We start from the raw sequence: 13556 nt of genomic DNA, 5'->3' as shown, positions 1-13556 counted from the left end.
AGTCATTGCAGTGACAATGCCAGATCCTCAACTTGCTGCACCACAAGGGAACTCCAGGTAACTAGCATTTTTTTCTTTTAGAAACAGTGTTTATTATATCTGAGGTAGTATTCTAATTAGCTCTTACATATTTTGTTTCATTTACTCCTCAGTGCAACCCTAAGAGGTGGATGCTATTAGCAACATCAGTTTACAAGTAGAAAGTGAGGGAAAGACTAAATCACCACCTAACGTCACACAGCTTGTTAGCAGCCTAGCTGAGACTTGAAAACTACTTCTGGGGGCATGTGCTTTTTATCAGGAGCTATCTGACCTCTTCAGGAGTGAATCCATCTCCATTTTATAGATGAGAAAACACACTCCAAGAGGTTAAAGCAGGTGCCCAAGATCACCAAACCGGTGAGCAGTAAAACAAGGTAGTGATAATCAGAAATAGCCCAGAAGTAAAATTTGTGCCCAGCATAGTGTTTAGCAACAACAAGGTTTGAGATTATTTAAGAATGGAAGGCACCAGGAGCTTCAAGACCTGCAGGGACTTGTGCTGTCAGAGGCAAGAGGCTGGGCTCCATGAAGAAGCTGTCCCTGGAGGCATCAGGATGGATACAGGGTGTCCTCAGTGGACTGTTCACAAATGACTGAGGGCCGAGGCTTTGCTACCTGGGCCTAGATGCTCCTCCAATTTAAATACCCTCTTTACTGATCCAGATGTTTTATGTTATGGGGGTTTTGCCCATTCTGTATCAGTGATAGCAAGTATCAGATCAGTGTGTGTACCATTTAAATATCAGTGAAACACTCAGTTCCAGTTGTGAGTCAGAAGGTTAAGAACCTGACTAGTATGAGGATGTGGGTTAAGCATCCTGAGTTGCCTTAAGCTGCAGTGTAGGTTGCAGATGCTGCTCAGATCTGGTGTTGCTGTGGCTGTGACATAGGCCTGCAGCTGCAGCTCTAATTATATCCCTAGCTGGGGAACTTCCATATGCTGCAAGTGTGGACATTGAAAAAAAAGAAAGAAAGAAATTAGAGTAAATTTAAGACAAAAGTATTTCTATCTGGTTGAGATATTTTATAGTACCATTCTTAAAATTATCTTATGTAAGCAAATTTAGACAATATAGTGTTAAATAGAGCAAGAAGTGTTCCAGAATTATACCCTTAGTGTTAATCTTTGGTCAAGGAAAGAACAAATTAGAAGCTAAAATATGTTTTAGCTGTTTATTGCCACCTAACAAAGCACCGCCGAAACTTTGTGACTTAAGGCAATACTTGCCTATTTCTGTGTATTGGGACCACATGAGAAGCTCCTCTAGGCAGGTCTCTCAAGAGTTTGCAGCCAGAGGCCACCTGGGGCTGGAGCTGCACTTCCAAGGCAGCTCACCCACACGGCTGGCAGTGTTGGCAGGATAGTTTCTCTTTGGGCAAGGCTGCTTCCATGTGCCTGTAAGCGTGGCATTGGCTAACCCCAGAGCAAGCAATCCAAGAACCTGAGGCTGAAGTTGCAATGCCTTTTATGACCTAGCCTTAGCAGTCCACACATTTCTCCTCCAGTATTTTATTGGTAAACTAGTCAGCCTTGTTTCAGCAAAGGCTGGAAGATTAGGATAGATTAATAGATTACGATTGAGGATAACTGTAAAACTTCAGAAATCTCTTAATTTAGGAAGGAAGCTGAGACACAGGGATAGGGAAGAGGATAGGGCTCATCTATTAAGGTGAAAGATGACAAAGGTGTTAGTTGGCCTTAAGTGTAATATAGGAACAGGACCATACGTGCACAGCACGTAAATGCACAATTATGTCCTAATGCAAGGAGGCACTGCCCTCCACGGTGCCTTACTTCCTGTGGTAAGCCCACTAGGGGGACTGGGTCCATTTCTGGGCAAACACTGACTATATCTTTATGGAGCCCCAGAGCGGACCTCAAGGACTTGCTGAAAACGTGGAGAACATTTCACTTAGCAGGGAAAGTAAGCACTGGCAGCATCCTTATGTCAGGTCAACAGAAGATTTACTCTCCCATATGGTTTTAGTCAACGGGTTAAAATCTGCTGTTTGTTTAGAAGGTAGTCAACCAAGCTTTTTAGCTTTTATTTTTGGCCATGCCCTCGCCATATGGAAATTCCTCACCCAGGGATCGAACCTGTGCCATAGCAGTGACAATGCTGGATCCTTAACCCGCTGAGCCACCAGGGAACTCCTTAACCAAGCTTTTTAGAACCATGATTAGAGGAAACTCTCAGGAGCAAAATCCCCTATGAGGAAACTAGTGAGACCTAAAGATTCCTGTGTCACCTATCATGGTGTCTGCTCAGTTTCTTTGGCTTAGTGATGAACCTTAGATATTTGCACAGGTAGTAAAGTTTTAGGATGAGCTGAGCTCCAGGAGGCAGGGCTGCTCCTATATTTCTCACAAATAATCATGTGTAATGTTTGTCAAACTACGAGCCTATAACTAAGACAAATTAAATATAACACTGAACACCATGGATCCAAGATTATTAAAATTTAATGCTTTATTTTTTTAAAAAGGTTTTTTCAGAATCCCATACATGACTTTTCACCTACACATAAGCAGGGTATAAAATAAAGTGTGATGAAGTCAGTGATGGAAGAGTCAAAGGTTCATCAGTGATGGAAGAGCCGAAGGTTCGTGTGAGCAAGGACTATTCCTAGCTCATCACAAGCAGCAATCACAACTTTGTCAGCAGCGGAACCGGAGGGAGCAGCGATGTAGGCAACACCACTCTGAGGGGGAGACAGAGACTGACTCTCAAACACAACCTTATGCAAAACATGCCAGGATTCAAACTCCCCTATAAAAAGCATAAACTAACGAGTCACAGTGCAGACCGATTCACTCAGTCAACAAGGCAAAATAACAGGATTTGGGTTACCCATACATCAAATGGAGATGTCACAATAATTCACTAGATATTACTGATATGCCACATCACCATAATTTGGATATATAATATAACCCCTAGGACTGAAAAGTCAGAAGCAATATTTCTGAAATAGTTTCTGCATCATGACCAAAGCTATGCAAATGCACACCGGTTCCATACTTACCCTTTTAGCTCTGTCTACATTATCCCGGAAAGGAAAGAAGGCGTCAGAGCTGATGCAAACGTCCCTAAGTTTGTCAATCCATTCCTTCTTCTCTGCCTCAGTTAATAACTCAGGGACCTCCTCAAATAGTGCCTTCCACTTTGCCAAATCTTCACCCTATGAGTTGGGGGGAGGTGAGGGGAAAGACAAGGTTTACGCCATCTTTAGTACTATCTGATGGAAAGAGAATTGCAGAAAACACTTCCTAGGACTTCTCAATTACAAATAACCACTCTTATTTACATCCAAGTCCATATTTCTAGAACCTTTTTTTGATGCTGTTTACCATTTCATTAAGGAAGAGTGTTAAGTACCAAATAAAGCTTTTATCATTTATAAGTCAGTTTATTACAAATGTATTTTGTTCTTTAATCTCTGCCTAAGTTAAGTCTACTGCTTTATACCCCTGTATCAAAGGAAGCAAGGAAACCAATGGTGGACGCTCCAGAATGACATTTCTACAGTAATTAGTCTCAAGTATACAGCCAATCTCATAGACAAATTAGAACGTGATTCATATTTTTTAAAAGTGCTTTTATTTTGAGTGATTTTTTTTTTTTTTAGCTTAAACAAAATATTTTTATTCTTATGGGACTTATGTCAGAATTTATTACGTAATATCAAACAGAAAAAGGAAGTAAAAAAGTTTTAAAAAAAAAAAAAAAGGCTGTTTTAAGCACTTCATGGCTGCAAGTACCGCTGATCCTGTTGAGTACAACCTGGATCCCTGTCCCTGACTGGACAGAGATGGGCTGGACAGAGGTCACTGGCCCCCCAGAAGATTACCAGTTTTTGATTACCAGGCTTCTCTTTTTGTTTTGCATCCAGTCCTTGTTGAGCACTTCTATTTCCAGAAACTGCAGTAAATCCTATTCTTTTGGCAGGCTAGCTGCAATTTTAATGCCCCCATATACGTATCTTCTTCAAAGCAGAAGATACTAAAGAACTTAAAATGTGACAAAAGTATATTGTGCTGTTAACGGAGCTTGTAGAAAATTTGAGGGAAGACAATGGTTACATGCTACTAGGCAATCTGTGTGCAATGCTGAATACACACCTACCATGCAGCAAGCAACACATCTGGCACTATTGCAGGTACCCCAAATGGATGAAAAACAGCCCCTGTCATCAAAACGTCAACAGGAAAGGTACAAACACACAAAACTAAACCAATGGCTATAATCTAAAAAGACAGATGATTTGTGCATCAAAAAAGGATAAAGAACTACAAAGAAAGGTAAATGAGACAGAAGAAGTCTAAATTAGTAATTTTAGACAATATAGAACTTTAAGAGCTTTTCTCTTTGTAGTGATGAAGGTAAAGTCTGTTACACAGAAAATACACTCCACTCAGACCCAAGGACAGTCCTTTACCTCGCCGATGGTTCCAGTAACATACTGATCGATGGCATTGGAGATTTCTGCTCTCTTTACTCCAGTTTTAAACTTCATGGAAAGCACCTGTGGGTGATGTCTAAGCCACCAATAGTTTGCCTTGTCCCCTGCAAGGCGAGTGCAGTGTATCCGAGACTGCTGTCCTGCTCCAATGCCAATGATCTGAAGAACACGGACATTAGAATGAGTATCTCTTCCAACAACACATTTTTCTCAATGGGTCTTCTGTACATATTCCCAAATCTATCAATTTTGTGGAGAAAAAAAATCAGGCTGAAAAATGGAAATGCAAATAATTTTTAAGTCATTAAAAAGGTTAAATGTAACATTTATAACTATTTACATGTTTTACCACTTCAGTGACATGTAAGGTATAGTTAATATCTGGAGGTTTCCAGAACTCCTAGACATCAGTGGTGAAGTGTGGTCTTACTGGAACTTACTAGACAGTAAGACACAATCTCCCGGGTTTTTGTTACCACAGATGCGCAATTACTAAAATTCTGAATTTGAAAGGTCGTCTAGGTCACATGCCAATTCATATCCACCCTCCCCTCCCACTTATGGGCCAAATAATTTAACAAATGCCTAGAGAGGAGCTTAAGAGACACTAAGAAGAAAAGGTCCTGAAGCTATGGCAAAACCAGTCTGCCCTAAAGCTAGGCGGGCCTGGTGATGAGCCAGGTCCGTTCTGAGCTCCATAGCTGGTGCACCAGGAAAGAAGCTAAACACTTAGCTTCACGTCAGATAGTGAGAGATGTTCAATGTCTTGATTGTGGCAGTCGTCAAGCAACAATATAATCTGTGCAAACTGGGCAAACGCTACACTTCAGGGTGAATTTTACTGTGTAAATTATGCCTCAGTAAACCTAAAACTAATTTTTAAAAGATCATGTTAACTCCTAGTCTGTGGGTTCTCGGTAAAATAACCTGAGAAGTAAAAATACCCTTCAACTGGGCTGGTGAGTGGCACTACTGTTGTGCTCCCTCTTCACTGGAAATACTACTGATAGGGAGGAGGGGAGGGAATAAACTAGTTTCACAGCAGCTTTTAGAGTCCCACTAGTCCAAAATGTACCAACTCATGCCAGGAGAGAGGCAATATGACCAATTTGAATACTTGGTTCCAAAGATAACTCCATAATCACTGAGTAAATACTGATAAACCCAGAAGAGAGAAAATTGGTAAGTTTTCCTTTTTGAGCTGTCTAATACCTGAGGCAGAAGGATTTTTGAGTATCATTTTGTAAAACAACAGTCCCCCCCAAGATGAGCTGGACACCTTGGGTTACCTGCCCATTCTTGGCATAGCACACGGAGTTAGACTGAGTATACTTGACAGCAATGGTGGCTACAATAAGGTCTCTGAGTGCAGATTCCGGCAACTGAAACACACAGAATGGATAAATTGCATCAGGCTTTTTTTAAAACTTCATTTAAGTATCTCATGTGTCATTTATTGTAAAAGATCCACAACACAGTTCTCTCTCTCAAACGACAGAGTGAAATCAAATGTTCATAGGAGACACTATCATGTTTTACTGAAAGAATCATATTCAATATATTTGTCATGGAACTCTGCACGATGCCTAATGCATCAGACTCAAACTGATGCCACTTTGCAGTAACTTTGGCTAAATCGGTTTACATATCAGGCTAGATATGAAACGCCATATCCACTCCAAAGCTAACAAATAGCATCTTCTCCACCACCGTACCAACATATAACTGGAGATGTGATAAAACTTATGTTCAGAAAAAAAAAACAGAATAGTTTTCACAAACATTACAAACAATTCTGATGCACACACAGCCAAGGCTGTTCAGGGAAAAATCAAATTAAGATCATTTTCTGGTTTACCTGGGATATTCTAAGTAGAAAGGATTCTAAAATATATTATGAACTATCAGTTCAAACAGAATGAAATGGCTATTATAACTAAAAATGTCACTACCTTAAATATAAAAAGCAAATACAAACTAAAAAGGATAAGATCTATGTCACTATACAAAGTGGATAAAGACATAAGCAACAAGTAGTTAATAAATTTGCTAACTGAAAAACTGCTAAGTCAGACTTCATCAAAATTAAACTTCGGTTTGAAAGATCCTAGATTAAGAGGATAAATAGACAAACTATAGACTGTGAGAAAAGATTTGCAAGTCTTAGATCCAAGAACTAGTATCTAAAATAGGTAAAGACTTTTTACAGCTCAATAAGAAAACAAATCTAATTAGAAAATAGGCAAAGACATGAAGAGACATTTTAAGAAAAAGGATATACACATGAAAAAAAAAGTCCATCACTAAGGCACTGGGAAATGCAAATCAAAACCATGAGATATAGCTTACACACATCTCTAAAAAGAAAGTGACTATACTGATAAGCTGGTAAGGATGCAGAGAAACTGGATCATTCATACATTGCTGGTGTAAAATAAAAAGTGATGCAGCCTCTTTGGAAAACAATATGGAAGTTTTCTTAAAAAACTAAATATACAACCATAATACTACCCAGCACCCAGCAAATACACTCCCCTGTCTAAAACAGAGAAATGAGACATCAGGTTCACACAAAAGCCTGTCCACGAATGTACTATGAATGAAAGTTACAGAAAGGGGAACAGATTAGTGGTTGCCCAAGGTTACAGACGGAGTGGAGGAGAGACGCGTGTGTGTAAAAGGGAAAAGGGGCCTCCTTGCAGTGACTGTAGAAGTGTTCTGTGCCTTGACTTTATTGATGTCGATATCAAGGGTGCGATACTGAATTACAGTTTTGCAAGACATTTCTAATAGGGAAAGAAATGGGGTGAAGCGTAAATGGGAAATATCAAAGCTGCATGTGTATCTATAATTTTTATTTTTTAACTAGAAAATTAGAAGCTTAATTAACAACCACTGTTAAAACGTTTTAAGAACTTACCATTCTAAGGTACTACTGATGTAGTATACCCTTTCCTATCTACAACTGCTCTTTAGAGTCACCAACTATATATTTTAGTCCTCTGATTTTAAGAAAGATTAATAAGAAAAGCCAGCCTTCTTACCTGTCTACCTTAAAATATAACTCTGGTATACGGAGTTAAGATCAAGGAATATGGTTTTTGTTTGTTTTTGTCTTTTTTTTTTTTTTTTTTTTTTTTTTGCTATTTCTTGAGCCGCTCCCAAAGCATATGGAGGTTCCCAGGCTAGTGGTTGAATCGGAGCTGCAACCACCGGCCTACGCCAGAGCCACAGCAACGCTGGATCTGGGCCGCGTCTGCAACCTACACCACAGCTCACGGCAACGCAGGATCGTTAACCCACTGAGCAAGGGCAGGGACTGAACCGCAACCTCATGGTTCCTAGTCGGATTCGTTAACCACTGCGCCACGACGGGAACTCCCATGCTTTTTGGGTTTTTTTGGTTTTTTGTCTTTTTTTTTTTTTAAGATCAAGGAATATGAAACACATTAAGGGGGATTGGGAGTGAGGGAACCCAGTATAAAAAGTTCAAACAAATTAAAGTATTAAGAAATGAGAAGGAGTTCCCGTCGTGGCGCAGTGGTTAACGAATCCGACTAGAAACCATGAGGTTGCGGGTTCGGTCCCTGCCCTTGCTCAGTGGGTTAATGATCCGGCGTTGCCGTGAGCCGTGGTGTAGGTTGCAGACGCAGCTCGGATCCAGCGTTGCTGTGGCTCTGGCGTAGGCCGGTGGCTACAGCTCCAATTCGACCCCTAGCCTGGGAACCTCCATATGCCGTGGGAGTGGCCCAAGAAATAGCAAGAAGCCAAAAAGCCAAAAAAAAAAAAAAAAAAGAAATGAGAAAAGAGGAAAAAATTTAAGCATGTTCATTAATACTTAATACATACTCCTTATGCTTCTCCTCCTTTCTTAGGACTGAAACTGTTCTAGACCTAATAATAAGAGCTGTTAATTTTGAGGCTGGAATGTTAACAGAAATCTGCTTTAAAAGCAGAGAGGGGACTATAAAGGAGGAGAAAACCATCATTCTCATCTTTAGGTTTCCAAATTTCCATTAAAAAATATATGAACAAGTAGAGAAGAATTTAGATAAAAGATTAAAAGCATACTCTTGTAAAACAACAAACAAAAAAACACACCCAAGTGAGCACAGCCAGATGCACAAAACCTTCTAAGGTCTAATAAATTATTAATCAGTCTAATACCTATAAATCAACAAACTATAAACCTATAAACTTACAGAAGAGTCTCAAAAGGTAGACATGGTTGCCAACCTGGGCACCAAGGAATCTTAATCAATATCCTTTCAGTATTTTTAAAAATATATCAATTAACCAACCAGGTTAATAAAGTTTAAAAAAGGGGGGGGGGTCATTTTACTGTGAGCTGCCTAAAGTAATACTGCTACCACAGCAACGCAGGGCCTTGATGAAAGCAGTGGATTCCCAAGAACTGAAAGAGATTTCTACCTGATTCTGACATGTTCCTTTACTTCAGGGCACCATTAAGTTGCAAAGATAAAAATTACAGAACACCCAGTAAGTCACCAAAGGTCAAGTCCTAATCATTATGTGCTTATTAACGGAACTATGCCGGTAAAAATTTTAGAGCTCATTTTCAGCATTCTACTTAAAGCCTCAGGACTAAGACCTCGAAACAACAGTCAACTCATTTTCCACTTTTGTTGCAAGAAATAACTTAAGAGACTGATCCTTTCCTAAGAATACACAGAAAAACTGAACACAGAGCAAATAAAATATCAAGTACTGGGAGGCAGGAGGCAAAGACCCCAGAGATAAAGAAGCAGGAGAGATGCGGGTGACCACGCCTTCCCCTCAAGACATCCTCCAAGTTGCAGGGCAGTAACCAAGGGGTAAATGAGTCAGGCTCCACTTTGGCAGTCTTGTGGATGAAGGGGGAAAACTGGAGTTGAGTGTGTTCACCAGGGAGAAACCCTGGCAGACAGCTGGTGCTTTCAGCAGAGCAGGGTGAACCAAAAACAGACCAGCCCTCACAGAGACTGAAGCTCAATTCAAATCAGCCCAGTTTCTGCCACGATGAAGATGCTCTGTCTGCCAAAGATGTAGGTCAACTCTACGGGGGGAAAAAACACCATTCGGATCCTTAAATGTAAACAGACCCCGTGGAGTTTCGGCCAAAAAACAAACAAACAAACAAACAAACAAAAACAACCTGATCTATAGTCACCCTACGACAGAAATGAAAAATTTTACTGTGGCAACCTGAGGATTCTAACCCAGGAGACAGGACCTCAGAAAGCTTCGAGAACTGTTCCAAATAGATAATGGGGGAGTCAATATATGTGTGATTAATGAAGGGGTACATGTGATCAAGCATACAAATTGGTAGAAGGTTACTGCTATTCCCAAGGAACAGATATCTTGCAGTTAATGGTTTTACTGCTTTTCTAAGTAAGGGACGATGCAAGAAACTGGGTTCACAAAACCTGAAAATATCCAACAATCTGAGAACAAGCTCTGCCAATTTTCCCAGCACACAAAGTGCCTCATCCTGATCCTCACCCTGAATTCCTTTCAGTGAATGCAGTGGCTAATGACTTGATTCTTGCAGAACTGGATGGTGGGTGATATTTTTTATTTTATTATCCCTTCCGTTCTGGCCTTAATTTCAATCAAGGTTTGGGAAGCATTCTGTGACTAACTTGTCCCATAATGCTAGGAATGCTCATTCAGTTTAGGTAAGGATTTCTTTGACAGGCCACTCGATGTGCTATACTGGACTATTAAAAGTAACCAAAAGCATCTGGACCGCCTATCTTACTAGTCTGTCATGATCCATGAAATGGATCCTTCTTGTTGCTTCTTCCCGTATCTAGAGTTACCCTATTATAATCACTGATCTTAAAGAAGGGTATATTTGACCAATCATTTTAAGTCGCCTAGTCATCCTTATTTTTATCAGAGGTTCAGCCACACATGGAGTAATGCGAAAAACAATAATCTTGTGAAACAGTAATAATACAAGCACCATTAATAAGGTCATAAGTAAGGATTTAAGTGAAGAACTTTCATTAGCTGTGTCCCAGTATCACCCCAGGTTGGCTGATGCATTTTTTTCTGAACCAGTTGCTATCTTTTATTTATTTATTTATTTATTTATTTTTAAATTTAGGGCTGCACCCGCGGCATATGGAGGTTCCCAGGCTAGGAGTCAAATCAGAGCTGTAGCCACTGGCCGATGCTACACCCACAACTACACTGGATCTGAGTGAAGCCTGTGACCTACACCACTGCTCACAGCAACACCGGATCCTTAACCCACTGAGCAAGGCCAGGGATCGAACCTGTGTCCTCACGGATGCTAGTCAGATTCGTTAACCACTGAGCCATGAAGGGAACTCCCAGTTGCTATCTTTAAGGGAAGTGAAATATTGGCATTATACATAAAGTTCACCCAAGATATCTGCACATACAAGGCGAGTGGTGGGTCACTGTGACCCCTCACGGGATTGAAAATGGAATGTTATCTTCTAAGCAGTTACATGGTTGGCACCGGAAGAAGAAAAATTGATCTTTAAGGCTGAGCAGGCATTTCTGCCATTGGGGAAGTCTGGTTAATGCATAATGCAGGTCCACAATGTACACTAAAGGGGAGGGAGAAGCCCAAGGGCAGAGGATAAGTTTCGTCTTTAAATTTTTCTTGTCTTGGCTTAAAATATGAATTTTTATTTCATCAACAGCCGATGCCAAGCATTCAATCAAAAATACCAGGCATATCAGCAGGCAAAACCAAAAAACAATGGAGTCAGTTACATATCTGAATTATTGAAGGAAAAAAAGGATAAGAAACATTAGACCCAGCAAAAACATCCTTTAAAACTGAAGGCCCAACTAAGAGATTTCAATAAAACAAGTACCACTCATTCATATCCTTACTGTAACACTGGGCAAATTTCTTAAGTCTCCTCTCTGTCACAATTTTGTGATCTTTACAATAGAGACGATAGTAATCAGGTCCCACCCAGAGGGAGCTATGCATATTAAACCATACAATAGCTGGAAACACAAAGAGAAATCACTATTATGCCAGGACTATGTCCCTCAAAACAATGCCAGAGCAAAGTCGTGACTGAAAACGGAAACAACCTAAATATCCATCATAGCACATGGACTGCCATGTGGCCTTTCGGAGGAAGATGTGGATCTACCTTTATTGATACAGAAACACACTTGCAGCTTAGTGCATGGGAAAAAGTCAAGTTACAGAAGAGACATGATCCCAGTTATGCAGAATTGAAAATATCTTTATACATATGCACAGAAATTTCTAATATGGTCTTCTATTCATTTTTGAAGCTCTCAAATTTATCTGACAACTCAGAGGGAGCTAGCTTTTCCCTACCAACTGGTTTTAAATATGGGCCTTAATAAATGCATAAGCTTATAAATATTAAAAGCAATCTTCTGAGGGAGTTCCCACCATGGCAGAGTGGGTTAAGAATCCAACTGTAGTGGCTCGGGTTGCAGCAGAAGTGTGGGTTCCATCCTCGGCCTGGCACAGTGGGTTAAAAAATCCAGTGTTGCCTCAGTTGCAGTGGAGTAGGCCCAAGAACTTCCATATGCCACAGGTACAACCATAAAAATTAAAAAACAAAACAAAAAACCCCCCAGATTTACTGAATTGCTAGTATCCAGTTCATATATTTTCAAACTTACATCTTTATTCTTGGTAACAATGTTGCTAAATAATGATCTGTCGATGACACCATTATTTCTCTTCTGGCTTAAACGAAGACCAAAGAGAGTTCGAACTTCATTTTCATCTGGATTGTAAGAATGATCCATCTAAAGAAAATAAAAATTTAAAGAGTTACAAAGTAAAAAATATGTCTACAACCCTTAAAATTTTTTTTACTTAACTTATGTACAAAATATATCATTTTAGGAGTTCTCTTGAGGCACAGTGGGTTAAGGATCCAATGTTATTGCAGTGGCTTGGGTTGCTGCTGTGACTAGGTTTGATCCCTGGCCTGGGAATTTCCACGTGCCAAGGGCACAGCCAAAAAAAATTTGTTTCATTTTAATCAAATGCATTTTTTGTAACTTAAGCTTGTGTAAGATCATTTAATGATGTGTGTAGTAGAATGGTCAGGCATCAATGTTTTGCTCCAAGAAATTTTATAGGTTTTATAACCTTATGGGGTTTTATAACTTAAATGAAACATATAAAAACCAGTGATTCCAATAGACCTTTTTGGTTTCAATAACTGAAAGCAATATCTGTATAGTTTTGTGGGGTTTTTTGTCTTTTTTTTTGTCTTTTTGTCTTTTGAGGGTCGTACCGGTGGCATATGGAGTTTCCCAGGCTAGGGGTCTAATCTGAGCTGTTACTGCTGGCCTATGCCACAGCCACAGCAACACCAGATCCTTAACCCACTGAGCGAGGCCAGGGATCAAACCCACAACTTCATGGTTCCTAGTCTGATTTGTTTCTGCTGCGCCATGATGGGAACTCCCAGGTTTTTTTTTTTTAAAAAAAAGAATAGCAGGAGTTCCCGTCGTGGCGCAGTGGTTAACCAATCTGACTAGGAACCATGAGGTTGCGGGTTCGGTCCCTGCCCTTGCTCAGTGGGTTAACGATCCGGCGTTGCCGTGAGCTGTGGTGTAGGTTGCAGACGCAGCTCGGATCCCGCGTTGCTGTGGCTCTGGCGTAGGCCGGTGGCTACAGCTCCGATTGGACCCCTAGCCTGAGAACCTCCATATGCCATGGGAGCGGCCCAAGAAATAGCAAAAAGACAAAAAAAAAAAAAAAAAGGAATAGCATATAAAACAGATTTGCTAAAAAACATGCAGTGTCACAAAAATTAACCTCTTAATTTTCCCTTTTCTTCCTAAAAATCTATTACTAAGACTTAAAATAAAAAGTTACAGCATTTGAAGTTTATGTTTTGTTTTTTTTGTCATGTCCACAGCACATGAAAGTTCCCGGGCCAGGGACTAAACCTGGGCCACAGCACAACCCAAACCACTGCAATGGCAGTGCCAGGTCCTTAACCCACTGCACCACAAAAGAACTCCTACTTGTTATTTGAAAAGGAGTATGTCAT

At 40.2% G+C, this 13556-nt stretch overlaps 1 protein-coding gene across 1 annotated transcript in view; it reads right to left on the bottom strand.

Moving 5' to 3' along the window:
• Positions 1-2534: 2534 nt before the first annotated feature.
• Positions 2535-13556, bottom strand: part of ATIC (5-aminoimidazole-4-carboxamide ribonucleotide formyltransferase/IMP cyclohydrolase) — a 31609-nt gene continuing 20587 nt past the window's right edge. Inside the window, 5 exon segments of the mRNA NM_001130736.1 lie at positions 2535-2745; positions 3070-3225; positions 4483-4665; positions 5796-5888; positions 12166-12294. Of these exon segments, the coding sequence (NP_001124208.1) occupies positions 2626-2745; positions 3070-3225; positions 4483-4665; positions 5796-5888; positions 12166-12294 (681 nt within the window). The 3' untranslated portion in view covers positions 2535-2625.

This window comes from Sus scrofa, chromosome 15, assembly GCF_054392235.1.
Source record: "Sus scrofa isolate SSC_HxYL_T2T_F1_AM1 chromosome 15, Sscrofa_HxYL_maternal_Yorkshire_Landrace_v2.0, whole genome shotgun sequence".
In the NCBI taxonomy this organism is placed as follows: Eukaryota; Metazoa; Chordata; class Mammalia; order Artiodactyla; family Suidae; genus Sus; species Sus scrofa.
Note: the sequence above shows the minus strand (reverse complement) of the source record. Positions and strands in the feature narration are given on the sequence as shown.